The sequence below is a fragment of the Schistocerca serialis genome, chromosome 3 (assembly GCF_023864345.2).
Source record: "Schistocerca serialis cubense isolate TAMUIC-IGC-003099 chromosome 3, iqSchSeri2.2, whole genome shotgun sequence".
Taxonomy (NCBI): Eukaryota; Metazoa; Arthropoda; class Insecta; order Orthoptera; family Acrididae; genus Schistocerca; species Schistocerca serialis.
The window spans coordinates 623,621,369-623,649,289 of NC_064640.1; the positions used below are offsets into that span (position 1 = coordinate 623,621,369).

The following is a 27,921-nucleotide window of genomic DNA, read 5'->3' on the forward strand; positions in this document are numbered from 1 at the left end:
TCCACCAGTACCCAATCTCCTACCTTCCAAAATTCACAGAACTTCTCCTGCATATCTTGAGGGATTAGTACTTTTGAAAGAATGGATTCTACAGAGACACGACTTAGCGACATTCTGGAGGATTGTTTCCAGCAGCGCCGACTTCAAACTCGAAGCCAAAAATACCTTGTTCGACTCGCCGTCCGGCACACAGTTTTAATCTGCCAGGGAGCTTCAAATCATTTCACACTCCGCTGCAGAACGAAAAATTATTTTGGAAACAATTTTTGCATTAGCTTTCGGTCTTCACATGAGAGTGGCTACTTATCCCAACAGGTGGCTAGTAACGCACATAAGTTAAAAAAGAAAGAAAGAAGGCAAGAATATTAATGTTTAAAGTTCCGTGTCTTAATATAAACACAGATAAGACATAAACACGTGTAAAAAGTACTACACGAAGTAAGAAATGAACGTCTATGAATGTATATGTATCTATATTGAAACCTTCGCCTATATCTAATAAACACAAGTGATGTCGTATCACCTAGGATGTTGTTTCGTAAAAACTATGTCAATGTCGTATAGGCAGTCTCAGCTACAAACGAGAAACTTATTTACTAGTAGTAAAGGCATGAGGCACATAATCCTGTTTTAATGATTGTATAAAATGTTTTCAACAGTTTATTTTCTGAAGGTTTCCCGAACTAAGGTGTTCCTCGTAACAGAGCAAAATGGCACCTCGAATACCTTTAATAGGAATATGTTTCTATCATTTATTATGGTGAATTAGCACTTTCATTTGATACCTTCAATATAAATAATGAGAGCATTTTTCCTTTAGTGAATCTCTAAACGTTATGTAACGCACTTAAACCGTTTCCAGGTTTTTCACTGGAAGTTTTTAGAGCGAGAGTCTTGCCATTATTTTCTTACATGCGTTAATCTGTTTCCAGTGAGATTCTAATCACTACATTCCTCGAAATCCAGAGAATATGGTCATACAAAGGAGTTTTGTAAAACAGAATACACAATTCGATGCCTACATTGCACCATCTAATCTAAAAGACTGTGTTACTAAAACTGATAAACTACTCACAATGTGATTATTGCATCTCAGACAAGTTAAATAGTGTAACTAAAATGTAGTTTTGTGACTATTTTATTAGCTTTAGTCAAATAAAGCGGAGATAACAATTTTGAAATACATCATACAAACCATCAATAAAAAATATTCATGCCCATTTCTGTTTGATCTTGTTCGATAGAACATCAAATATTCATTTAAAAGCTATAAAATATTGTTATTTGTAAAATACATTAATTATGTAGCTTTTGTAAGGCCTTTCATTGGCTAAAGCTGTCGTATGTGAATCAATATGGAAATATTTTAACGCAGTGTTCCATTGTTCAAATGATACTGCCGGCTACTAAGATAAAGGCATTACAAAGCTGTGATCCGTGGTAGTAACGGTATTATGACTGCTGCATGACGTCTGTGATTGTGTTATTCCTGGTTTCACCAGCTGTTCATTCTTTTAGAGGAAGTTTTTCACTCAAAGCTTCATGGAAGTTAATATACGTATAGCGTCAAGAAGTTACTGTAGAGTGCAGGAGGGTAATGCAACGAGGAGACACAAATGACTGGTGTCCACACTAAAAAAAAAAAAAAAAAAAAAATAAATAAATGAACATAAATAAAATAATAATGATATTACTTGACGCGGCTGGAAGCTCGATACAATTTCAACAGTAAATTGAAACAGACAGCACGTTTAGACACACCTGACTTCGCTGTCTAACGTCCGCAGTTTTAATGTTACGAATAATCCCGCTATCATGACGTCGTTTTCAACTATAATCAGTCTTTATTTTGATGAATAACGTTTCACTTTATTTCACAGTATCATCTCCCAACGCTAATAAGTTATATATTCTCCAACATTATTCGACTAAAACACGGAAATCAAAGGAGCAGAGTTGAAGAAAAGCCAGGAAAAAAATCAACGACAACATCGTGAACACGTATAAATACGATTCTGCCGTTTTTTGGCCCAATAACAAACTATGCACGGCTAAATAATGCTAATATATACTCAAATAATGTGTATTAGATTTCTGTGGGTGTCGAAAAATTTATTCTGGACTCAGACGGAATTATATGTCTAGCGGAGATTTGACGTCATCATTTCAATGAGCATAGAAACTGAAAATATCGATCTTACGAAATACAGCTTGCTCCTCTCTCACATGATATCCTGGAAACTACGGAAAACTCAGTGTGCTGGATGCTCACCAACGCTTATTAACTAATGTACAGTAATAAGGAGGTGTCAAACAAAATTTTGGATTGGATTGAGGATGTCGTGGTGATCTGAATGCAGTATGTTATTTTGCATTATCGACTGATGTAGCAGTAAACTATTGTACTCCAGGGCAAGTGTGTTGGGATCCTTCCAACTTATGTTGTATGTTAATGGCCTGACGGGGAATAGAAACTGCAGACTTCTTTCGTAGATCGAGCAGTTATACGGAGTTTCAGTGCAATCTGAAGAAAGTCGCACAAATATTCAGTCAATGTGGGGAAAAGATCGATAAATCGCTTAAAATGTTCGTAAATGTAAAATTCTGCGCTTCGCAAAACACGGATTGGTCGGGATATGAAATGGAATGATCACAATCGTAAGAAAAGTAGGTGGCAGCCTCTGGTGCATTGGTAGAATACTGTGTAAATGCAGTCATTCTATAAAGGAGATTGCTTACAAAAACCACGTATTCATGATCTTAGGATATTGCTGAAGTGTATGGCACTCATTCGACATAGCGCCAACAGGAAATATTGAACGTATACAGAGACGGGCAACACGAATAGTCACAGTGAGAACGTCACCGAAATGTTGAGAAATCTAATATTCATTCAGATGATATCAAGTACACAGGATGAATGCGATCTCCACACGCAAAATTGCTCTAGTTCAAAAATGGTTCAAATGGCTCCAAGCACTATGGGACTTAACATCTGAGGTAATCAGTCCCCTAGACTTAGAACTACTTAAACCTAAGTAACCTAAGGACATCACACATATCCATGTCCGAGGCAGGATTCGAACCTGCGACCGTCGCAGCCGCGTGGTTCCGGACTGTATGTAGCGCCTAGAACCGCTCGGCCTCCGCTGCCGTCTTGCTCCAGTTCTTCAGGGACATTTTCTGAGTATTTTTGTTTGAGCGAACCACGTGACTACTTACAGAGTTATTACATTTCTTTTGATTTCCTACCAAGCGAGGTGCTGCAGTTGTTAGCACACCGAACTCACATTCGAGAGGACGACGGTTCAAAACCGCATCCGGCACCCTGATTTACCTTTTCCGTGATTTCCCTAAATCACTTCAGGCAAATGCCGGAATGGAAATTTTGAAAGGGCACGGTCTACTTCCGTCCATATCTGTCTCTAATCCAACGGGACCGATGACCTCGCTGTTTGGTCCCCTCCCACAAATCAATCAACCAACCATGATTTCCTACCGTCGCTTACCTTTGGATTGCAAAGAAAAAAATTTCAGAACAGTGGAAATGTCGTCGGTATACGCTGTGTGTCTTAGTTGGAAACAAACTTGTTCCATTCGCCCACGGTAATTGCTGTTGACTACAGTAATGAACACTTTACTACTTGTTCTCCAGCTTTCACTCAGTACTGCACATTCCTTTCTCGGGTTGGTTTTTCCAGCAGTGTTAGTCGTACGTTAACACCGATCCACAGTGCTATGAATAGGTTCACTGATGAAGAGTTGGCCGCTGTACGCCCCGTGCATGAGTTCACTCAATGCAGTGGAAGAGCTACACAACGACGTTATGCTAAAACGTTCCCATAGCGGTGGCAGCCAGATCGCACTATTTTTGCATCTGTATGCAGACGTGCGCCTACGATCGAAACATTTCACGTCAGAATGATTTCGTATTACATGCTTTTTTACGGTTTTAAGGGTATTTTAAAAAGAAACTTTGTGGCGAACCACCGGAGACCACAGGAACCGCTAAAAAATGATTCTAATTTCCTATATACATCCAGGTATAACTTAGCAGAGCTTTAAAAAATTTCATACGATTTTGAATGCGTTTAAGTGTGACCTGCTCGTACAACTTAACACGCAGCGCACTAGATTGCAGCCGGCCGCTGTGGCCGAGCGGTTCTAAGCGCTTCAGTCTGGAACCGCGCTGCCCCTACGGTCGCAGGTTCGAATTCTGCCTCGGGCATGGATGTGTGTGATGCCCTTAGGCTAGTTAGGTTTAAGTAGTTCTAAGTCTAGGGGACTGATGACCTCAGATGTTAAGTCCCATAGTGCTTAGAGCCATTTGAACCATTTGAACCACTAGCTTGCCAGATGCAGCAATGTGCCAGACTCGGATCGAATTCCCGTGGCGGATCGACGGCAGTTGATCTGGTGCGTCGGCCAAACGGAGTTCAGTTCTTAAGCTGCTGTCCACACCCGTTTAGGCAAATGCTGTTCTCGTCCTCAGCCTCCGCCTCCAAAAATACGATACACAAACACCTGAACCTGATTACACACAGATCAAACTTTTCACGATTCACGAACAGATAGTGCAGATAATTTCTCTCCTTTAGGTTCATTGACGACTGTAAATACAGAAAGGTCAACAAACAGCCGCAAAGTAAAAATAAAATCAGTTTGCAAAATCGTAAAAAAAGTGGGACCCTTACGACAGGATAAAATGCAGTATAAAGAAAGAGAGAGGGTTCATGTCCGTATGTGTATGTATGTTTGTGTGTGTATGTGTGCGTGTGTGTGTGTGAGAGAGAGAGAGAGAGAGAGAGAGAGAGAGAGACTGAATTAGTTAATTTTTGCCTTTGTGTCACTGATCAGCGACGACGTATTTACATCAGTTAAGGACTGAAATACGGTTTACGTGAGGGATCTATCAGCAGTCAAACGGTAGTTACCCATTCAACGAATCACTTCGCGTAACTAATGCAGATATGTGCATTCTCACCAGCTTTGATCTACAATAAGCGGCATAATGTGTTTGTTAGTCTCAGAGGAAGTGTCAGCAGTACCACATTTCTTTGAATTGAAACGGCTTTCTTCTTTGGAATTTTCTGATACGCCCGACTTGCAAATGTCAACGTCGGAGGGTTCAACATTGTTTAGCACAACTTCCCGGCAAAGCTAGTTTGTTTAACTTTGACACAGATAAGACATTAAAATATTTGCAGCAATTACAAGTACTTCCACAGAGATTTTAAAGTTTTCACGTTAGTTCACGTGTTGTGTTTCACTGTAAGAAATTGCACAATATATTTTGTGTTACTACAGCTAGATCGCGAATTTCATCTCACTTCCTAATGTCAGTATCCTGAATCAGACATTCTATACTATTATGAAATAGATATAATTCGTAAAAAAAGTGAAGTAGTTATTAAGAATAAATTAATATCCGAGTCTACAGAATAATGTAATCCACACACGAAAAACTATTTTTCCAGATATTATCTTTCAGTCAATTGGTAGCGATCTGTTAATCGCTTTTATGAACCTGTAAAACCATTGTAATTATTAAATCGTGTAGAAAAGCCAAATGAGAGCCTAAAATGTTAATTCGTTGCGAGAAACACCTCCTTGCCTATAATAAAATTAACAGCAGAAAATACATTAATTTCTGCAAATACTATTTGTTAATTAAAGATGAGAGACTTGTAGCCCGATCGAGGACACTTTTTCGGTAGAACTAGCTTATAGTTGCTTTGATTCGCTTAAGAAAGAAAACTGAAAACAATTGATGAGTGTAAATGTCAACGGTTTTAAGTACTATTTTTTCACAAAACAAGTTTACAGTACCATTGTGCTCTCGATTTTCTGTTGCCTGACTCTAGACTTATTCTAAATACCAAATGACGGAAAAAAATGTTTCGGACAGTCGTTGGTAGATGGCATAAGGTGTTTGTGCCAAGCAGTGCTTACATCTTGAGCTCCAAGTGTTTATCCGCAAGATTTACTCACGATTGTTGAGTCAGCTAAAGCTACGAAGCCATTTCATGTAATTGCAATGCGTACAACTGTCTTCTTGGATCTTAAATATGCTGCTGCGACATTGTTGTCAGTGCAGGTGTGTAAGATCTCCAAACGCAGTATGATCAAAGTATCTGATAGTCATCTATCTCAAATAGCTGTTAAAAATTCCCCCTCTGGAACAGAAGAAAGAAAAAATGTCATTGTATTCAAAAGAGGAAAGAATATAGCCGATGTACTCTGGGCCTTACTTCATATGAAAGATCAACGATTTTTATCAGTTGCCAGAAAGAAAATGTTACGGCCCTACCATTTCTTCGTTAACAGCACGGAAAGTTCTTCAGTAAACTTTGTAGTACCTGATCCCAAGAATGGTGTTGGTGCTTACGGGCGTTCAACGGCGAGGTTATCAGCGCGATCCCATGAATCGAGTTATGTAAGAAACAGACGTAAATTCTGAAAAATTCTTTTCTTAAATTAAATTTGTTGTTCTCTTGTAAAAAGTAAATGATTGAATGGTTTTGTTTACTACAGTTCTACTAGTTGAAACATTCCTGCTGTATTTCTGTACTTGCATTATCACAAATAAAGGGCAGTGCCTCAGTATTAATGGTAACTGAAGCAAAAATTTTCTTTAGGATATTTAGAACCAGTCAGTTCCGTGGTATGGCATCTAGAACATTCTTAAAAAATATTTATTTTCTTATTTCTCTTATTATTTCTTGCAACGATGTGGTGAACCGGATAATTCTGTGGAATCAGGATATTGTCTCAATTATATGTATGAAAATGCGTGTGCGCAAAACGAGATATATTGTTTTTCTTATTCTCTTGACAAAAGTGAGATTTGGCACTAAGAACGTCTGACATTTCTACACTTGAGTTACAAATGTTTGAGAAATGAGGAACTGTGTTGGATGAAAAATCGACATTTCTTATGCTGGGTAATACTTTTGTAATCAGTGTGGTATATGTGAAAACTGTTAAGTGGAAATCATACGGCGATGCATCACTGATAAACTGGCGTTTTTATAGATTCATTTTAGATGGCAGTAACGTACATTTAATAAAAATAGTCACATTCATTTATTCCTACAGTATATAGTTACTGTACGCACGCTGGAATTAATGGATAAAGTGGAAAATAACTCTCACTTTCCACAGCTAGTTTCACGTCTTTACTGAATCGGTGATTTCACTGTTTTGTGAACAGCGGGAGGTACTTCACAGTCAGCTGAGAACAAGTTTCGACATAATTCTAACAAGAAGTTTGTAGCTTCTGTTTTATATTCTTTTGCTAATAATGAACAACTGAATAGGCACGGAACGAAAATAAACCTGAAGTATCACCCGTTACAAAATTTGTGGTATAATAATGGAATGAACTTTAGGGTTTAACGACGTGTCAAAAATGGATCAGTACAGTAGGTGTAAAAAGTTATTAAGGTTTCTCGTTGCTGAAGAAAAGGACCAATGTTTGTGCAGCATTCTAGGCTGCAGAAAGGAGAATTAACAAAGTAAACGTCTCCCACAAAGTTCATTGGTAACTTCATCTAACTACGTGACAAACATTTCGACGAAAAAGAGAAATATATAATAACAAACCTGGAATTTTGATGACAATTTGGTTTCCAACAAGATTGCAAAAATTCGGCGTTTCTATTTCAGGTATAATTATCTAATTAATAATAATTCAGATAAACATTTTAGACCGTATTTCCATTTCACTACTCACTATTGATTTTAAGGATTTGACTGCTTGGTATACCGTATGAAAGAGTGTTCCGTGATTTTACACTTGATGGCAATTTTTTTACTGCCATAGTTCCGTTATGCCTTATGACGGAGATATATGAATGAGAACGCGCTGTTACGCTCTGTATATTACATTAAACTGAAGTATATCAGAAAATGAGACCCCGTATACAGTATTTATAGCAGTAGGACGCCGTTTCCTGTGTTTCTGAGAGAAAATTCAGTTTTCAAGTACTATGTTGACGTACTGGGTGTTATAACTGCTTCAGTTTATCATCCAGCAGTAAATGAGCTATACAGGAGTTAGTACAACGATAAAGGCGTCTTAGGTGTGATTAATGAACAAATAATGTTTTATCGGCGATGAATAATAATTTATTTGTTCATCAGTTCCTCCCAAGATGCTTTCTTCGTACATTTACGGCCAGCGACAAACTGAACCATGCGTGTCGCCCAAAAACATTAATGCGTTTGTAGCTCCATAGCGCGCTGGACTTAATACACAAAACTAAAATACAGGAGGAGTCAAACGTCCTTGCACATCTTCATAAGTTGGAAGATTAAAGGGAAAATTGAAATGTGATGATGGAACATAGGTTTGACGTGGGGCCGCAACTTTTGGAGCGAATGTCATTCACGGCCGCCATCTTGAAATCCTCCATTTTGGATTCAAGTCATTTTTTTAATGGGAAGGGGGGTGGGGGTGTACGACACATCAAGTAACACTCGCTAGAGGTCTGGAATTGAGTGGTGTAATTTGTTTCTGTCTACCTTGTACAGTTTACAAGTTATTAATGTGGTTGCGGCGACTACAGTTGTGCATTGCACGGGATGGACAACACGTAGAACATGTGTTGTAGCAGTCGGTATGAAGGTAATTTCCCAACTTCGAACATTAATAACCTCTAAACTGTACAAGATAGACAAAAACAAATTTATTTAATAAAATTGCAGCCAAATTACACCACTACATTGCAGAGCTCAAGCGAGTGTTATTTGATGTGTCATACACCCCCCTTCCCATTTAAAAAAATGACTTGAATCCAAAATGGCGGATTTCAAGATGGCGGCCATGAATGACATTCACTCCAAAAGCTGCGGCATCACATCAAACCTATGTTCCCATCATCACATTTCAATTTTCTCTTTAATCTTCCAACTTATGAAGGTGTCCAAGGACTTTTGACTCGCCATGTACTGTGACTGAAAATTGTATATTACTGGTAAAACTACCCATAACCTGAAAGCTGCAGTCACGGACAGAACACGACGAAATGTCTGTTAATAAAGAAATGTAGCGATTTTCTACGTAGATCCCGGCCTAACTGAAAAAAATGTTTGGCGGCCAAGAAGGAGTGTCCAGATTGAGCTTTTATGTTTTCGCTTTGTGTGAGGGTTTCCGTAGGCCGCAAGTTCCTCTACTAGCAACTAATGCATTAAAAAGTGGCTACTTTACAAGGTTCACAGGTGTTTGTAAGCTTGCTGCATTCTATGAGCGTAAATCAGTCTGCTACCTGCGTCGTGCCGCGGGGGCATTGGAACATCTGCAATGCAGTGGCCACGCGACCGTTCATTTGGCTACTGCAAGGAGGGAAGCGACTCGTACCTCTACACAGTGCTAATAGCGAGCTCCTCTTGCATACAGACTTAAAGGCTCAAAAGAAATCGAAAAAAAAAATGGTCCTGAGCACTATGGGACTTAACATCGGTGGTCATCAGTCCGCTAGAACTTAGAACTACTTAAACCTAACTAACCTAAGGACATCACACACATCCATGCCCGAGGCAAGATTCGAACCTGCGACCGTAGCAGTCGCGCGGTTCCGGACTGAGCGCCTTAACCGTGAGACCACCGCGGCCGGCCAAAGAAATCGAGTTTTCTGTCTTATGCGCGCAGAATGGCGGCTGCGTGTTAGTTCAAATCTTTCAAAGATATCTCTCTGCCACCATTTATACAGACTTCTCTCCTTCCGTTTTCTTTGCTTCTCATTTTAATGCGTTACTACACGGTTTTTTGAACACATACGCCCTACACGGTATTACGACAGACTTTCTCCGATTATTTCAAGCGACAGAAGCTGACTCAAGTTGCAGAGAAGGAAGAGTTGCTGCATTTCAAGTAATTTCCCGTTTTTCTCTTAAGAGAACAAGAAATAATACATGTCAGATGAAGGTGATTCGTCTGTATGCCACATGCTACGCTCTCCCCTTTTCTGGCGTAAATGTCACGGCAGCACAGAAGAGAAGTCACGGGTTAATCAACACCGGATGGCAAAAAAGTATACAGAGAAAGCGAAACTTATTGCTATGTTTGTTTGGTTTGTTTCGTTGACTACCTTAAGCAGCGTCTGTTATGTAAAGAGTATTATTTGGCCTTTTTGTGTTAAGCGAACTAAAAATTAAGGAAGTTTTTCACCAGGCGCTTTTTGCTTTATTAGTAAAGAGTCATTGGTGGTCATTTGCGTCACAGGTGATTTCACACAAGTTTTATGGTAGCTGTATTTTTGTGAACCCACCTACCACACGAAGTCTTACGAAAATAAAATAAAAAAAAATGTTCAAATGTGTGTGAAATCTTATGGGACTTAACTGCTAAGGTCATCAGTCCCTAAGCTTACACACTACTTAATCTAAAGCCGGCCGCGGTGGTCGTGCGGTTCTAGGCGCTCCAGTCCGGAGCCGCGCTGCTGCCACGGTCGAAGGTTCGAATCCTGCCTCGGGCATGGATGTATGTGATGTCCTTAGGTTAGTTAGGTTTAATTAGTTCTAAGTTCTAGGGGACTGATGACCACAGCAGTTGAATCCCATAGTGCTCAGAGCCATACTTAACCTAAATTATCCTAAGGACAAACACACACACACATGCCCGAGGGAGGACTCGAACCTCCGCCGGGACCAGCCGCACAGTCCATGACTGCAGCGCCCCAGACCGCTCGGCTAATCCCGAGCGGCAAAATAAAATTAATTGCAGGTATAAAATAAAGACAGTAAATTAAGTCAGACTTCTAAAAGCCGAAAAAAGGGAGTTGTGGAATGTGAAATCAAATTTTTATCATCTGCAAAAACTGACAACAGCGAAGCAAAAACCAATTCTCATCAAAATATATGAAAAGAACTAAGAAATACCAACAACCACTGGTTGTACAATACGCCAGACACGACAAAACTTCGGGTAGTGAAGACGGTAGTGGAAGGCAGCTTCCACAGACGCACAGATAAATATTCGGCGTTTCTTTTAAATAAAGATAATTACAACAAGAAAATTTAAATTTTTACCGGTGTGGCTGACACACGTCAACCGTCCGCCTTTACTTGGATTTGCCGGCTGATGAAATAAAATTAATTGAGACCGCCTATTAAATGCAGTGCGTACGTAAGCGGCGCAGTTTTCGCTAAATGGACGTTTAAAGATATCACTGTGAATAGTAGTACGGAATTATAGAAATTACTTCGAGTAAAGTGGACCACTGATAAGGAAATCATTTCTGTTTCTGTGTATTACCGAATGACGATACTTGTAACACCTTACAAATCGGTGATGTTCCTTTTCTTGATTATTCATTCATTTTAAAAATTGTAATCATTACACAGCTAACACATTTGATCCATGTTTTACATTTTATTATTTCACACAGCCACGATTTCAGGCTCCAAGTCAGTTTTTAAGGTTACACCATTACAAATAAGTTATTCACATCTTCTGGTGATCTATGAAACAAATTATCTAGAATCGCTAAAGAACTGTCAAAAATGCTTATTAAATTAAGACCTTTCAATATAGAATAGGGGAATCAAAAGATAATACAAGGCACTGACAGTGTGATACCTAACTGAGACTAAAGATTAAATGTGTTATCACCACACCTCAGTGTCACTCGGGCACTATTTATTACATAACAGGCAGCCTAAGTTTTGTACAGTAATTTTTGCAGTATTTAGGGACGTCGTTTCTCGTATAAATAATATAAATGAACATTATTGGCTGTGACTCCACCTGCTCACCCTGTGGTGTTCATTTAAACGATATATAATTTATGTGACATAAATGCGAAAACTCATATGTAATACAAAATTTTGCAGTTTGAAACAAATATTCTGCACTTTAATACTGCAAGGATCACTTACTTCATTGTGCTGTACACAACATTTCATAATACATACCGAAAATCTGTAGTCCGATATTTAACCCGTTACCTACGTTAGATATAATATCAATAATGTCTCGTATTATAATTTAATTTTTTCTTTGAATAATGTAGGTTCTTGATGTGTTTAGGATTACCATTTAATTTATGTTATGGATTCACAGTAAAGCATAAGGCACGAATAACGTCTTTGGAACAGTGTAATACTAAAGAATGATCTTTGAAACAGAAACCAATGTAGAGCGAAACAAAAGCTTATGAACGGTATGCATATGTTCGTTTTCTTTTATTGCCGTTGCTGTGGAGCATGGAAACTGTAGGGAAAACAAGGTGGGCTATGTGATACTAAATGTTAAAGAGGAGATGATTCTTTATATCAATGTGGTATTAAAATAATATGCAGAACATAATTTTCAAAATTTCTACCTGATGTATTGTGATACATTTTTTACATTGTATTTCAGAACTGGATGGAACACTTCTCACAGGACTAAACGACTCATCCACTCGCGAGGATAGCAGGAAGAGGTATTTATTTTTACTATCCGTGAGCCACTTCCGAAACGTTGAAAACTGAATACCTATCTCTGAAAGAGAATACTGTCAACGATAATAAGATTTAATAATTTTCCCCTAATCCAATGCAATCGCTGGCATCGCGACCTGAGTGTCGAGAGCTGAGAGAGAAAATTTCTGTCCTCTTTGGGAGCGCTGTGGATACTCTTGATCTCACAGCCTGATGTTATCCCAGGATTCAGCTGTCACTCAGTTTGACGTTTTTCAAGTTAGTTAGCACTCATGGTATTCGATCTCTTTCCTCTTTCACAAACCTCTGAAACCGAAGGATTCTCCCCAAGAGATATTTTGTTACTCTTATAGAGCGAAAACTACGCTGTCCATCCACTTCTTTTTTTGGCAACTTATTATAATAGCATCTGTGACAATGAAATTACACAGCATGTTTTTGGAGCGAAACGGAGCCTCGGAATTTTATTCAGACTTGTGAGTCGTTCGTACTGCAGCGGCACCGCAGTACGCTCCACTGCGTGCCCTAATGAGGTACTAGGCGGTGCGGGCGAGGGACCGCGGTACACCTACCTAACGATACGTAGCCCTGCACAATTGATGACCTCTCTATTATCGATGCCATTCCATTTTCGGCACTCTTTTTATGACTATTTTTATTATTTCGTGAAATAAATAGGGACTTAGTACACCTTACTTCGAGTTTCTGTCCTGGTTGTTCTGTACACTAATTTCAGCCCGCTTTCACGACTTGTTAGGCTTGGGGTAGCACTCGCTAGCAGGGCATTTTTCATATTCTCTCAGATTCTGAAATAAAGACTATTCTCCTTGTCTGTACTAAATAGTCCTTTTACCCGTTTTGCTTTATGAGGCGCTAACATTTGCCGAGAAAAGGAAACAAATGCTGCCAATAAGTGAAACTAAAGGACAAATCGAAATATTTGGACATGTCTAAGAGCCGGCTGCCTTCGAGTTATTGCTCCGAAGGAATCCTCGCAACATAAGAAAAGGAAGATCTAGAATAAGACTCGAAAAATTGTAGGATAACATACTAGACAAGGTGGCGGTGCTGAACGGCAGACGTAAATGTCAATATGAGATGCAAGAAAGTCATGGTTAAAGTGGATTATACAGTAAGCATGTTGGATATTCGTATCACAAGCACACCCGGCGGAGTGAATTAAACTAGTTTAACAACCTGCTACGGTACGAGAAAATTAAAGAAAAAGCACACTTGGGAAGCGCCACTAGTGATATATACTGAACTCCAAAAATGATATGCTTGCTGTCGGTCGTATCGGGAAATCTGGTGGGGTCAGCACGGTTTCATCTAGCGCACATTATATATCATGAAACTTCCTGGCGGATTGAAACTGTGTGCCGGACCGAGACTCGGACTCGGGACCTTTGCCTTTCGCGGGCAAGTGCTCTACCAACTGAGCTACCCAAACACGACTCACGCCCCGTCCTCACAGCTTTACTTCCGCCAGTACCTCGTCTCCTACCTTCCAAACTTTACAGAAGCTCTCCTGCGAACTACGCAGGACTAGCACTCCTGAAAGAAAGGATATTGCGGAGACATGGTTTAGCCACAGCCTAGGGGATGATTCCAGAATGAGATTTTCACTCTGCAGCGGAGTGTGCGCTGATATGAAACTTCCTGGCGGATTAAAACTGTGTGGCGGACCGAGACGCGAACTCGGGACCTTTGCCTTTCGCGGGCAAGTGCTCTACCAACTGAGCTGACGTTGGTGTTGTGCACGTATTCCTATTGATACAATTTTCTAAAGAATAGCTTGACTAAATTTTATTCACACTATATTTAATCTAGAACTAAATTTGCAGTCTACAAACAGTGTGGGTATTTCAGGGTGCTGTACTACTACCACAGTTATTGTAACTGAGAGACAGCAGCCTGCCACGCTGTAGACGTAAATTATTTATTTAAAAATCGCTATCTGTTAAGAATTTACAAATTTAGCCTTCACTTTCTCCTACAAGCTTTTTATTGTTCATGCCTGTTCATCGGGTCATTTAGTAGTGTGATACTGTGTCGTATATTCTTCAACCTTGTGAATGTTTGTTGGGAAAGCAGGTTCTCAGAATGAGGTTTGATGAACGAGCGCCATATATATCGCTGAAAAATTCGAGTAAGGTGACATAATGTGCATTATTGTCATTTCCTAAGCATCAACCGGCCATAGGCAGACTCACAATATGTATTATACCGTAATTACGCAAGGAGAAGCCGGCCGGAGTGGCCGAGCGGTTCTAGGCGCTATAGTCTGGAACCGCGCGAGCGCTACGGTCGCAGGTTCGAATCCTGCCTCCGGCATGGATGTGTGTGATGTCCTTAGTTAGGTTTAAGTAGTTCTAAGTTCTAGGGGACTGTTGACTTCAGAAGTTAAGTCCCATAGTGCTCAGAGCCTTTTTTTTTTTTTTTTTTTTTTTTTTTTTTTTTTTTTTAAGGACAAATGTTGAAGAGCATCTAATTAAGGAAAAATCGTAGTTGGGAAGTGCCACGAGCAATACATACTGAACTCCAAAAACGATTTCCTTTCTGGCAGGTATATCGGCACGTCTGGTGGGGCCAGCAAGATCTGAGAAGTTTTGTTAGTAATATACGACTTCTTTGTCGCTTAGAAACACACTAAAATTCCTCCAGAGACAGGCTTAAAAATAAAAGAATTCTGTATCACCCATCTTAAGACGGATATTTCAAACCCGAAGTGGGTCAAGACGACTTTGTAAGTAACTAAAAACTCATCTTTGTGTCATAGCTGTATTAATCCTATGCTTTAACTGCAGACACATTTTCTCAACATGTAAATTTTTCAGAAGGTAGCATACTTCAGTTGCCGAAAGCATGAATCTGTGTGTCCTGAAGTGATATATGCTGATTCGTGTTAGCTAACACACGCATAAGATTGAGTGTACTGGTAACAGCTGAAAACAGGTCGTCCTCATAAATTAAAGTAGGTATTTTGAAGAATCGGCTACCCGCATCAAATCTATATAAAATGCTAAACAGAACGAGGGCTACGTCGGCACAGTCTTAAAGGCGTAGTCTAAGGTACTCAATCATCTCTAATAAAAAAATCCGTAATTCCTGAAACACTCAGGGCAAACGACTGTGTGTTTTCTTAAATAACATGACAGACGAATCGATTCTTCTCAGAGCATCTTAACATACAGTTAATTATCAATAGCTGGATAACTTTATGTAGAATATTTAACATTGACAAAACAATCAGAGCCGCGCGAAGTGGCGGCGCGGTTTGAGGCGCCATGTCACGGACTGCGCGGCCCCTCCCGCCGGAGGTTGGAGTCCTCCCTCGGGCATGGGTGTGTGCGTTGTTTTTAGTATAAGTTAGTTTAAGTAGTGTGTAAGACTAGGGACCGATGACCTAAGCAGTTTGGTCCTTAGGAATTCCCACACATTTTTGAAAACAATCAGAAACTGTTTAAGATCGCTAGAGGCGCGTAGCGCTGTACTAATTTTTTGACGTATTTTTTACTTCTATAACATCTAATAAAATTTTATCTCCCGAATTTAAGTACTAGTGTGCCTGTTACAAATAATAAGGTACTCCATAGCTGAACTGAAATACAACTTTTTGGCGACTACCTGTTTACGTCGTGTATACACTGAAACTCACCAAGCGACCAGGTTATTGATACTTTTGTTTCCACTTACTGTGAAGAGTTGTTACAATATTTTTCCATCAGTCGAATTACAATCAAACAGAACCGAACTCACGGTTTCTTCTGAACTGTACAGACTGTCTCGAAACTGATCACAGCTCACCATAAAAAAACAAGGCGCTTCTTATTATAAAGTTCCACAGTTTGAATTCCTAGATAGAATAAAGTAGGGGTGTGATGTACAGTAAAACGTCATGAAACACCTGATGTACGTTTTGTTAATGGTGCAGGCTGGAAGTCTGACACTGAGTTATTCGGCATGAGAGAATGACCACAGTGGTGTATCTCAGTGAGTCAAACACTTAAATGCGGATATGAAATTCGTAGAAATCCACTGAAAGATGATATACAAATCTACTGCAAAGTCATACAGGCTGAACTTTAAATTAGTGAAAGGAACATAAACAGGATTACGAAAACAGCACTAACTTAGCTAGTTTGCAACTACGTTTAATTGAAAGGAATTCTGACTATACGACAGTTTCACTCAGTGACCTTCGTCGTTTGATGGGAGGGTATACAATGACTTTTGCAGAGGGTTATTTAACAGTAACAAATAAACAATTTCTGTCGATAATATTGCGATTGAAGTTAGAAATATGGAACTCGAACTCCTATGCAAATTTGTGATTTAATGTAATAGAGTTATGATCGTTGCCTTCTTCAGTTGTTCGTTAACCTGCTGCACAATCATGTACACACAGTCTTAAACAACATAATAATTTTCAGTTCAAAACTTCGGAAGATTAATTTACTTCTGCACTGTTTTAGAGTGCGGATGCGGGGTAAGAATATGGGGCCCCTTATTATCTGTTGTGGATAAACCGCCTCTGACAATAGTGTGTAACTATAGCCCTTATTCAGCTACTGCAAGTACCTCAAACATGGAACGTCCATACAGATTATCCAGCATAATACGGATATCCGTAATATTTCATAAATGGTACGAGATGTCGAGACGATTTTTGAAAGGTGATAATAAGCAAATAAGTAGAAAGACAAGTTACAACAAAACCATAGACTGACCAGCATCTTCCCATAACTTAGGAGATACTCATTAAAGTTAGCAAACATTACAAAGAAAGATTATTAGAACAGTCGACTTTAGCGGCAGACATAGCACAGTGGTTAAATGCAAGCCGAGAACTAATTTATGCAACTGAGTGATGATTATGAAATAATATTTCGCCTGGTATTCAGAGTTTCTGAGAAAGCTTTTGACTCTGTTGTACCAGAATCTCCGCAATGAGCTCTTGAGAAACAAGACCAATAGTAAAAATCCCATTAAGTTACATCAGGGTAGTGAGAAATTCCTCAAACAGAGACGGCAGGTGAAAAGGTTATATATAACGAAAACTATTCTCTGTAGTCCAAGTGGTAGGTTTCAGCACTATAAAATATTATAAGGAAGGGGAAGTATTAGTTAAAGAATTATATTTGCTGATGACACTGTACTGTTTGTGTCTACTGCAGATAAACTTCAACAACGACGGTGTTAGAAGGGAATTTAGATACTATTGCTGCAAATTAATTATAGTAAAATTAAAAATACGTCCTATAACTACATAGAAATGAAAACAGTACACATTAACAATTATTTCACATATGCAGCTGATGAGAATTTGTATTTAAGGTGGATGACGACACCGACTAGATGAACTGGAGAATCAATAAACCATAGAGTAGAAATTGTGTGGACTTCTTTCGGTCGACAAATATAGTAGTCAAAACTATCCACACAAAATTGCTGAGAAGGGAAGACCATAACTTGTGTCTCTTAGTAATTTTGACTTGCGGCAGTGATAAATCCATTCAAAACTGAAGGTTACTCATCAATGAACAGATCTTGTTGTAAATTGATAAGAGTGATAGGAAAACTAAGAAATCGGCTAAGAAACCACCTAGGATGTAAGGCGTAATTTAAGTTAAAGAAACTGAACTGAAGGGAAAGGCGAGGGTCAAGAAACCAAGTGAGTGGCCGGTAGATGGATCGAAGAATTTCTTTCTTGGAGTGCAAGAGTTAAGAAAAGACAAAGTCGATGACTTAATGGTAGGCGGATACATGAAATCAGAAAACATACATGCTTGTATCTGAAGATGGTAAATCATGGAAAAGTCTAGAGTAGTCGTTTACCTAGCACTGGATGCCAGATGGCTGATGATGGTGATGGATAAGTAAAGGAATGAGCAATTTGCTGTATGGATGTTAACTCTAACGGTAAGTAGCTTCTGAGATACTGAAGCAAGTATTTTATTACACCTTTTAAAGGGACTAGAGATGGATTATGAAGAGAAGTGTGGTTATGTAAGGTTTGTTACAGCTGTTACAGTAGGACAGGAAATTCAGGAAATACGAAACATATGAAAAACTACAAGACGCTAGTTCTGATCAGTTACTTGAGCTTTATGTGACAACAGGAAAGGAATTCCACCAACGGGAAGTCTTGACGTCTTATTTAACTTATTTATCATTTAATCGAAGAAGTTTCTATGTAAAACATAACTCGTGCCTTATTACTGCATACCTCCTACAAAGCTTCTCGAATACCGTTAAAGAAAGTGAGGCTATATATAGAAAAATCAAGAAAAAGTAGGCGTACTTGCCTTGCGTTAGTAGGTAAAAAGTTGCGGAAATTAATCATACAGAAAATTAATGAGATACTGCACTTTCTAATTTTTCTTCATTGCTTTTAGTAGTTTCGTGTTTCAAGTTGTGCACTCTTTCTTCGTTTTAAAATGATTTTTAGTATCAGAAGAAATGTTTTCGTCTGAAAATAAAACATTTGTTAGTGATGAAAATTTCGTCGACGACAATACTGCCAAGTTTCCCTGAAAAATTTCTCTTACTGCTAACGCTAGTTGTGCTGCAACGGTATTACAGTTCTGTGAGTATGTCGGACGTCGTGCTGATAACAAATAGCTAGTGTTTCTTATGCTTTGTTTCGGTGTGATTTAAAAGAGGCAGGAAGTAACGTGCATGTCTCTACAACTCAAATTTTTGTCATATCTAACAGTTTTGGTGGAAAGAATATATAATTACGAGATATTTCCACGACCATGTTTTTAGTGTGAACTTCTCTTCCTCCTACTGTAGATCTGTCACACTGTACTGGGTTAGAGATTTTCTGCAGAAATTTTTCAGGCAGATTGGTGTCCGTTGTTACAAAGCTACTGCAAAACCGGCTTCTCATAAACGCAGTTTAACAGACCCATTCTGCTTTACAGAAGCAAACCACGTATAGTACAGCTCAAAAATTGTGACATATATCTTACATAATTTTAAAATAAGGTACTTCTGTAGAGTACTAATGGTGAAAAGTACAATAATATTTCGCACTGGGATCTTTGAAGTTACAAATTCATTCCACGGTATCTGAACAGCTTTATTGGTCGTGAGTGGAAGTTGTTGGAGAAAATGTAAAATGAAATCGAATTTCATTGACTTTTTGTCAATAACGTTGCACTTCACTCAGTTAAGCACCATTAATCTTCCTCACACGAGACGACAAGTTTGCGTACGTCGCTTGGAAATGTAGAATAATTTTTGTTTCTTTTGGTATTTATTTAATAATCACCCTTCCACCAAGAGGAAATGTTCCTACTGACTATTGGTGCTGTATTTTTGTATTAAAATCAATCCATTAACGCATCATCACAAGTGACTGCAGCAGGTGATTGAACAAGTGCTTATAATTTTAGTGAAATAATTATCGAATTACGCGTGCCTGTGACGTTATCTGTCAAAAATATTCACTTCGCTAATGAATGTAGAAAAGAAGATTAGGGTCTGCATTGATTCGTATACAAACGAGTATCCAATAAAATTAATTGCCTAAATTTATCATGTATCCTCTCTAATTCATTGAGGAAGTGGTTGCGGTGATGACAGGCGTACTATTGAATTTCGGGGTTTACGTCCAGTTTCAGATCTTAGATTGTAATGTTCACATTAAGATTGTGTTGTTCACATTCAGATAATGATTTTGGCTTCACTAGCAACTCCATTGTCGAAAACATGATACACTGCATACAAAATCGGAAACAAATAATACTGTGCTTAGAAACCCGCGAACCCACACACACACCCACACACACACACACACACACACACACACACACATACATACACACACATATATATATATATATATATATATATATATATATATATATATATATATATATATATATATATATATATATATATTGTCTAGGTCTGAATGACAAGAAATTAATCTATATAGATCTGCATAGTGCAAAGTGTATAATGTAAAGTGTTACTTTAATTTGTCCGTGAATGGTTAATGAAGCCATTTCTTTCGATTTGCATTGTAAATTACAACACGTTTTTAATACACTCTCTATGTTTCTCCCGATCTACGGCATCTTTGCTAAAATGCCAGCAATATTTAGAATCGTTTACTGCTCATATATGGTAAATTTTAGCTAGGTTACTTTGATATTTAGATGATCTGTCGTGACGAAACAAGGATATTAAACGAAACGGTGCGAATATTGCATACTGTTTCGAAAACAGAAAGATGTAATCTTTTGATGAGCGTCGACGATGACTCCTAATGGGAATCGATTATAGAGCTAACCAAAAGAGGTTTTGAATTCTCAAGCAAATTTGTTTTAAGGGCTTTTTCCACGTTATCATTATACGTAGAGCAAAATTATGCAAGTGAATTTCTGACTTTTTAGTGACTTTCTTAATGTAATTTGCTTCAGTTTGAAGGCTTTTTCGATATTCCGTATCATGCTAACAGTAAGACACCATGCCGCGTGTCAAATGAAGAATAAAATTACGTGTAATGTAATCACAACCTTTCAGAGTTCGGTACACATCCAAGAGTTCCTCCTAGAAACTATGGTCGCATGGTGAGACTAGTTAAAGTGAAGGAGGACACCTGTAACTGTGTCTGGTTTTGCGTATTTTCTGCTTTGTGTAACCCCGTTGATTTGGACCGTACTCGTACTGACTTCAAAGCCCAACAGCGGAATGTAACACGGTGAGATGGCACCACGAAAATGACACTGGACTCTTCTTTGGTAGAGTCAGTTTTTGATTCTCTTTCAGCCGTTCTGAGTCATGTTTCACGCGTTTTACCTAACTCAGTCAGATAAAAGCTACGATTGTTTCTTAAATTTGCAACAACGAATCCTTTCTTACTCAACTTGAGGATATGCTTCATCTTTTAAGACTTTGCTGTGTATCACACGCTAAACCCCAATCCTCATTTCTCCATTCGCAATCAAAACTTGGTTTATCGAATGATAGATTTTCTTGATTTCTAATGTTTTGGAACACTTTTCTGAGGAAAACAGCGATCGCTAAAATCATATTAAAATTATTTCAGTATAAAACAGTCCAGAGAGCATGTACGTTGTGTATATCTCGTTTGGTGACCTGTTTCGGTCTTTCCTCATCAGATCATTTTTTAAATTCTGTAAGCAAGAGTATTACATATTGTAAGTGATTGAGAAATGAATGCAGTCAGAGAAGTAAAATAACATAAAATAAATGGCTGATATATCCTTGGTGAAAGCTTTCGGTATACAACCAAGAGCGATTGAGCTCTACTCGCCAGTATTCAGCACGCCCCAGAGCGATCTGCTCCAGACCACCAGCTTCTGCTCGCTCCAATGGTATACCGGCCATTTCTTTTATGTTATCTTACTTCTGTGATTGTAATCATTCCTTGATCACTTACAATATGTAAGGGTCTGAAGATGGTCTGACAGATGACTGAGACTGATCACGAAACGAAATATATACAACTTACATGCGATGTAGACTGTTTTATTGAAATAATATCTAGATTTCATTTAGACATGTATACTAAAACTCGTTATTGTTAATTTACATCATTCACCACCACAGTGCAAATTATTTTATTGCATACACGTTAAGGATATATTATAGTACAGTTATTCTAAATCTAGTAATAGACGTCTGAAAACGACTGTCTAAGATCTTTTACATTTTCTTTTTTCTTCTTTTTTGCACTTGCCTTGCGATACCTTAAAGATTACTTCCCAATAAGTTGTCGAAGTCTCAGGCGCACAGTTTGTTTCGTGATAATATCATTATGACTGCTACACTAAAAAGTTAAAGCTCTCATATATATAAAGACTTCAGAGAATGCCAGACATACTTCAGCAAGTCCAAAAAACTGACCATTCTCCTACAATTCAGCAGAAAATTTTTAGCGAAGCGAAGACTACCGAAAGGGGAAATGAGATTAACATTTGTCAGAACGAATTGAGTGAAAATACATATAAAATTACTATCTTTACTTGATACTGAGCATTTAGATAAGGAGTTGAACAGCCATGTACAATTTTAACATTCTACGGATGTGAAGCAAAATGCTGCTAATGAGTGCCAGTAGAAGACGCTACGATTGATATATGAGCTGTTGGTGAATACATTTTCCTTCCTTGTTTGCATCGTGACAAAGTGTCTCTAAGCGGTTTCACTTGTCAGTCGCCGAACTATGTCGATAACGTCCTGATACTTAAAGAAGGTGTTCGATGAGGGGTGGTGCTCCATAAATTTTTACCACCCGGTTTTATTTTCATACAAACTTAAAAAGAAGTTAAATGAACCACTGACTGAAAGAAGTTGTGTGCGTGACTGGAAGTACTACGTACGGCAAACACGGAAGGTGCGTGCTGAGCTTTTAATGCCAATGAAAATCCATTCATGCGGCGTTACACGAAACTATCATTCTGATACTCCTTAAATTATCGCGGAGGTTTGTAGAGTTGAGAATAAACGACGGGCACGGGGCACTTGTACGTACTAGAATCCACACTCATTTACCGGAAGAAGAGGTACACATGGGAAAATAGTTCGTCTGACTATTGTTTGAACCCGAGTGCACAGTTACATTAGCTTATAATAATTGAAAGTATTGTGAAACACTGTTTTCAGTTTTGTGGTCTGCCAACAGTGAGGCCACAACACTGCCAGGGAAGCCTATTTTCCGCCAATCCATTCGCATTTGCCACCGAAATGTGGGCGCTGTTAGATGAGCGAAAGTGTTGAGATGAGCTCTCACGGTGCAGGTTAAATCTGGTCGACGTGTATAAATTCAGCAGATTTCAACCCAAAGATCAGCAGCTATCGTCCAAATTTAAGTGCTCTGTATCGTTCCTGCAACATAAAACGATTATATTATTTCAACAGTAAATATTTCGAGGCTATCTGATTTACTCAAGCAGACTGCATACCATTTCTCTATTATTCAGTTTTTTAATTATTCCAGATGGTGAAAATCTGAACTGTTTGCGCCGGAAATGTTGAGAAAGGCAGTAAAAGTGTAGAAAAATAATAGAAAATTTGTTCCAGGAGTTTTAACTCAATGTAGGAAAAAAATGAATCTCGAATTGCAGAGGGACATGCTAACGTCGGGGGTAAACGTTTCAAGGCTTGGAGGGTGGTAAGGATCTTTCCAAGTACAGTTGGAAGGTCTGTGGGCGGAAAAGAAAGCAATTAATTGTTAAGTGAACGTTTCCACCGCAACTCCCGGCCACGTTGCAGATGTCTGTCTTTGCTGTCCAGTTAACCACGAAGAGTAAACGACCGGAAAGGAGGACTGCCCGCCGTCGCAGAGTTGGCGCATTGCGAGGCGTCACTGCGCCGCCCTGCTTCTGGGGCCAGCACGACACCCTTCCAGAAGAAAGGCGTGAAACATTCCTCGCACGCCAACTACATCCGATACTTCCATCTTTCTCTCTATCTGAATTTTTGAAACTGGCAAGTCCCCAATGAAGCGCAATCTTCAGCGCTAGCTGAAATTTATCGAAATGCATCGACTCTCTTTCTCCTTGTAGTGTATGGTTCCCCCGAGTTGTGTTCTGTGGGACGCTGGTATTCCGTGGGAAGCGAATAAGTGCTCCTTTAAGAACTATCAATAACAGTGCTGTTTTTTCGACATTTTGAGGATACTAATTACTTTTAACGAATTTTATTAACATTTTTGTGTTATTAGTTACGGTTTAAAATTAAGTAATAGCTAGATAAAACGAGTTTTTCTCTTTTTTTTTTCTTTAAATTGTATTATCCTTCAAAATAAACGGGGGTTGCAGCAGAGTACTAGGATTTTCAAAGTTTTCTGTCACAGAACAATTTGCTCTAGTACAAAAGGCAGTGACTGGCAATAAGCTTCAGACTTGTTTCGGAGCATGCTATTCTGCCGTAAACCCGCTTACGCTACGGGCGGCAGAAGGAAACATCCGACAGTGTCAGAAAATGTCCTATATCGAATGATAGGTCTCGGAGAATCGCGAGAAAGTGCTCAGTGCGACAGACGACTATTTATTTGCTGCAAAAATTAGACGCCTAGCGGTAGAAGACCTGGCGGGGCCGGAAGTGGCTAGGTTTAACGGTAAAGCTCACGCAGAAAAGCGCCGAAGCCGGACAAGTTCCTAACGAGGAAGCCACACAGATGGCTAGCCGAACAGCGTGCCTATCAAAAAGTTGGTCTCGCCAGCGGCGGGCGGTTGGCAGTGGGCGCAGGCCGCAGCGGGCTCGCGCAAAGCGTGGCGCGTCGCGGTACTTGGCAACGGCCGCCGGACGCAGACGCCGCTGCTGCAGCGGCCGCCGTCCGGGAGGCGCCGCAGCCGCGGGACAGCGGGTACACGTACCTTATCCACCGGCATGGATGGGCACGCTCTGCACAGGTTCCAGAATGAGCCAATCATGGGCGCTAGTCTGCGTTGTCAGCGGGCAGTCAGCAAAGAGGGCACGCAGTGCTGCGCTATGAGGGCGGCGGGGGCGGCTGCGGCTGGGCTGGCTCTGGAGGCGGCGGCTGTGGCGACCTGTCGAGTCCACTGCCGGCGGACAACTGGCGGCCGCCTCCGTCGCGCCGGCACGCCGCGCCGCTCCGCGCCGCGCGCATAGGCGCGATCGATAAGCGCACAACCCTCTACACGACGCTACACCGCAATCAATGGACGCCCGACACCCACAAGCACGCGACAGCCTCTGCGGCTCTCGGCGGGTGTCAACGCGTCCTTGGGGGCACGCGACCGAGTCTGCATGCCCGCCTTACGGTTCCTCCCGCGGCCTTCCCCGTCACTGGGACCCCACACTCCTCCAGTTGGGAACCGTCCGCCAGCCAGCTGTCACCTCTGGTATCGCAACTTGCTGTTGAGGCGCAGTGGACTGAGTGGGAATTCACCATCTCGTGATGTTGGGCCAACAGGCATGGGCTCTGTGAGGGTAGTTAGATGTACTGTCGCGTCGTTTCCAGGACACTGGCACAGCAGGTGACTGGGTTCCATACATCGTACACGGACGCGATCAGGTGTGATTGCATTATCCATCATACATTAATAAATGTCAACTGGCTTACCTGATTGATTGATTAACTAGTTGCCCATTGCTTGGATTCTAAAAAGGTTTGAGTTACTTCTATGTAAATTTCACAAAAAATTAGTTCTCTATACAAGGTATCCGCCTCCGAACCTAAGTGGTCAGCGTGCCTGGTTGCCATATAGAAGAGTTATTTTCAATCCCAGGTACAGCCAAGGATTTGGCCTTGGTGGGAGAAGTGGAACCGGATCCACTCAGTCTCGTGAAGTCTACTGATGAAATGGAAGAGTTAGAAGTACCGGCTCCAATGTCTGATAACCCTGAACTAGCAGGGTGAGTGCAGTGCTAACGTGACGTCCCTCCGTAGCGCTGTGGCACTAGGTGACTAGCGGATCTGCCGGTTCCGATCGGTTCGTCTAAGGCTAGAAAGGTTGAGCTAAAAATAAACGGGATGTTTCACAATTTCTGTTATAGGTTTTTAGGATCTGTGGGGGGACTGTTCTGAGAAGGAACCAATGTCCGGAAATGTACCGCTTTGCTATAAAATAAGTTCTAATATCCGATAACTTTCAAATCTCCCGCTTCACAGTACGTACACAAACTGAGAAATAGTCGCCGTCGTCAGCCCCTGTTGTAACTATACATCCCATATCATTTTCTTCCATATATGGTTGCGTGAAACTGGTACGTTCGGAACTGGGAGGGTAGGCTGTGCTGCTCCACGGACGAGCAGCACTCACGATTTTTGAAGAGGACGTTCTTCGTAACATAGAAGAGAACACGACGAGTACTCGAAACATTTCCCAGGCCACAGGCTCTTGTGGAGCACGCAGGTCACAGCTCACTCCCTCCGCTGTGCGTGTAACGTGATGTGAGAGATTTGAAAAGATCCGTAATTTTACATCCAAATGTTAGATATCCAGCCATGGATTATTTATCAAAAATTTATCTTCTAACTGCCCTCTACAAACCCTAGAAACTTGTAATAGCAATTATAAAATTCCTGTATTCCTACGGTCACAGAGCTCTGTAAACTGGTCTCCTATTCTGCGATACTTTGTTGTTATTAACAGCTCTAACCAAGTACATCCACGTAAGGAAGTGCACGTTTTAAATCACAACAAATATTCTAGTATTTGTAAACGTTCACCAGTAAGTCAGTACCTCTGTCAAAGTGCTTTGGGTCACAAGCTTGGTTGAACTACGTGGGAGCTTACAATGAGGAGATGACTTTCGACCTCGAGGTATTCGCCTCGAGTGCTGGACTACACACAGGTGGGTTAATGGCTTTCGTCTTATAGGCCGTTCGGACGTCAGTTTTCGGGGCTTTTGACGACTGGATTCGGAACGCAATCCGTATAACAACCTCTGATATGTGAACATGATCTTGTCTATCCAGCTGCTTCATTGGCCATCATCCAAGTATAAATGACAACTGACTTTACTGACTGATTTATAATATTGTTTATACATCATTGTACATTACCTAGAGTCTGACATGACTGTAGTATGATCTGCTTAATCTAAATTCACCTAAAATACATCTTAACTAACAACCCCAACAAACTACCCTCAAAATTATCACTATAGAACATTTAACACAATTTAATCTACACTCAGTGTATGAGAACGGAACTGTTTATAAAATTCGCCCTGTTATAATTGGGAATACGAGGAGACAAGCTTCAGCTTGTAACTCTAGTGCAATATTTTCACTTTTCCAGACATGGTCTTGTGTATATTCCGCATGTTTCGTCGTCACCAACCATCTGACATAAACTGCTCCATAAAGGTCTCTGCTAGGCTTCTCCGAGCGTTACGGTTTCAGCAACACCCATAATTTTGCTCCTGAATGTGTTCTAATGTCATTCACCCAGTTTTCATTACTGATTTGTATTATCTCTTGAAATCCGTCAAAGTTCTTCCTCGATCGACATACCATCATTTTACTTTGTTTCAAACCTCTGTCATCCCCTGATTCACTGCGATGAAAGTTATAATTTCGTCTTCCACTACAGTCTGTTTTCCGGACCATTAACTTGGTTTCTGTCTCTCCTAGAAACTACTATCATGTATGTTTAATTTACTCGCTGAGCTACTCGTTGTTTTTTTAATTGATTTCGCACCACAGGTCTATGTCTGATTGACTTAAGAAACAACTGATGAAATAGACCAATTTCACACTTCCCGATTCAGACATGTAGGAAAGCTAGCTCTGAAATCTCTATTTAGCTTACAAAAAGCACCGCAGGTCATTTTTACTCTTCTACTCATTTCTTTGCTCATAGATACAGTCGTATTCTTAACTACCCCAAATCCGAGCGGCTCCCCACGTCGGAGGTTCAATTCCTCCCTCGGGCATGGGTGTGTGTGTGTTCCTTAGCGTAAGTTAAAGTTAGATTAAGTAGTGCGTAAGCTTAGGGACCGACGATCTCAGCAGTTTGGTCCCCTAAGACCTTACTACAA

The 27,921-nt window shown here is 40.0% G+C and overlaps 1 protein-coding gene and 1 non-coding gene across 2 annotated transcripts in view; one reads left to right on the plus strand and one right to left on the minus strand.

The window, feature by feature from the left end:
- LOC126471056 (uncharacterized) overlaps window positions 1-24,970 on the minus strand; it is a 642,710-nt gene extending 617,740 nt beyond the window's left edge. The window contains exon 1 of the mRNA XM_050099123.1: window positions 24,786-24,970. Within this exon, the coding sequence (XP_049955080.1) occupies window positions 24,786-24,842 (57 nt within the window). The 5' untranslated portion in view covers window positions 24,843-24,970. The remainder of the gene's footprint in view (window positions 1-24,785) is intronic.
- Window positions 14,677-14,760, plus strand: Trnas-gga (transfer RNA serine (anticodon GGA)). Its single transcript is given in 2 exon segments — window positions 14,677-14,716; window positions 14,726-14,760. It is a non-coding gene; the product is annotated as a tRNA-Ser (tRNA).
- Window positions 24,971-27,921: the final 2,951 nt, after the last annotated feature.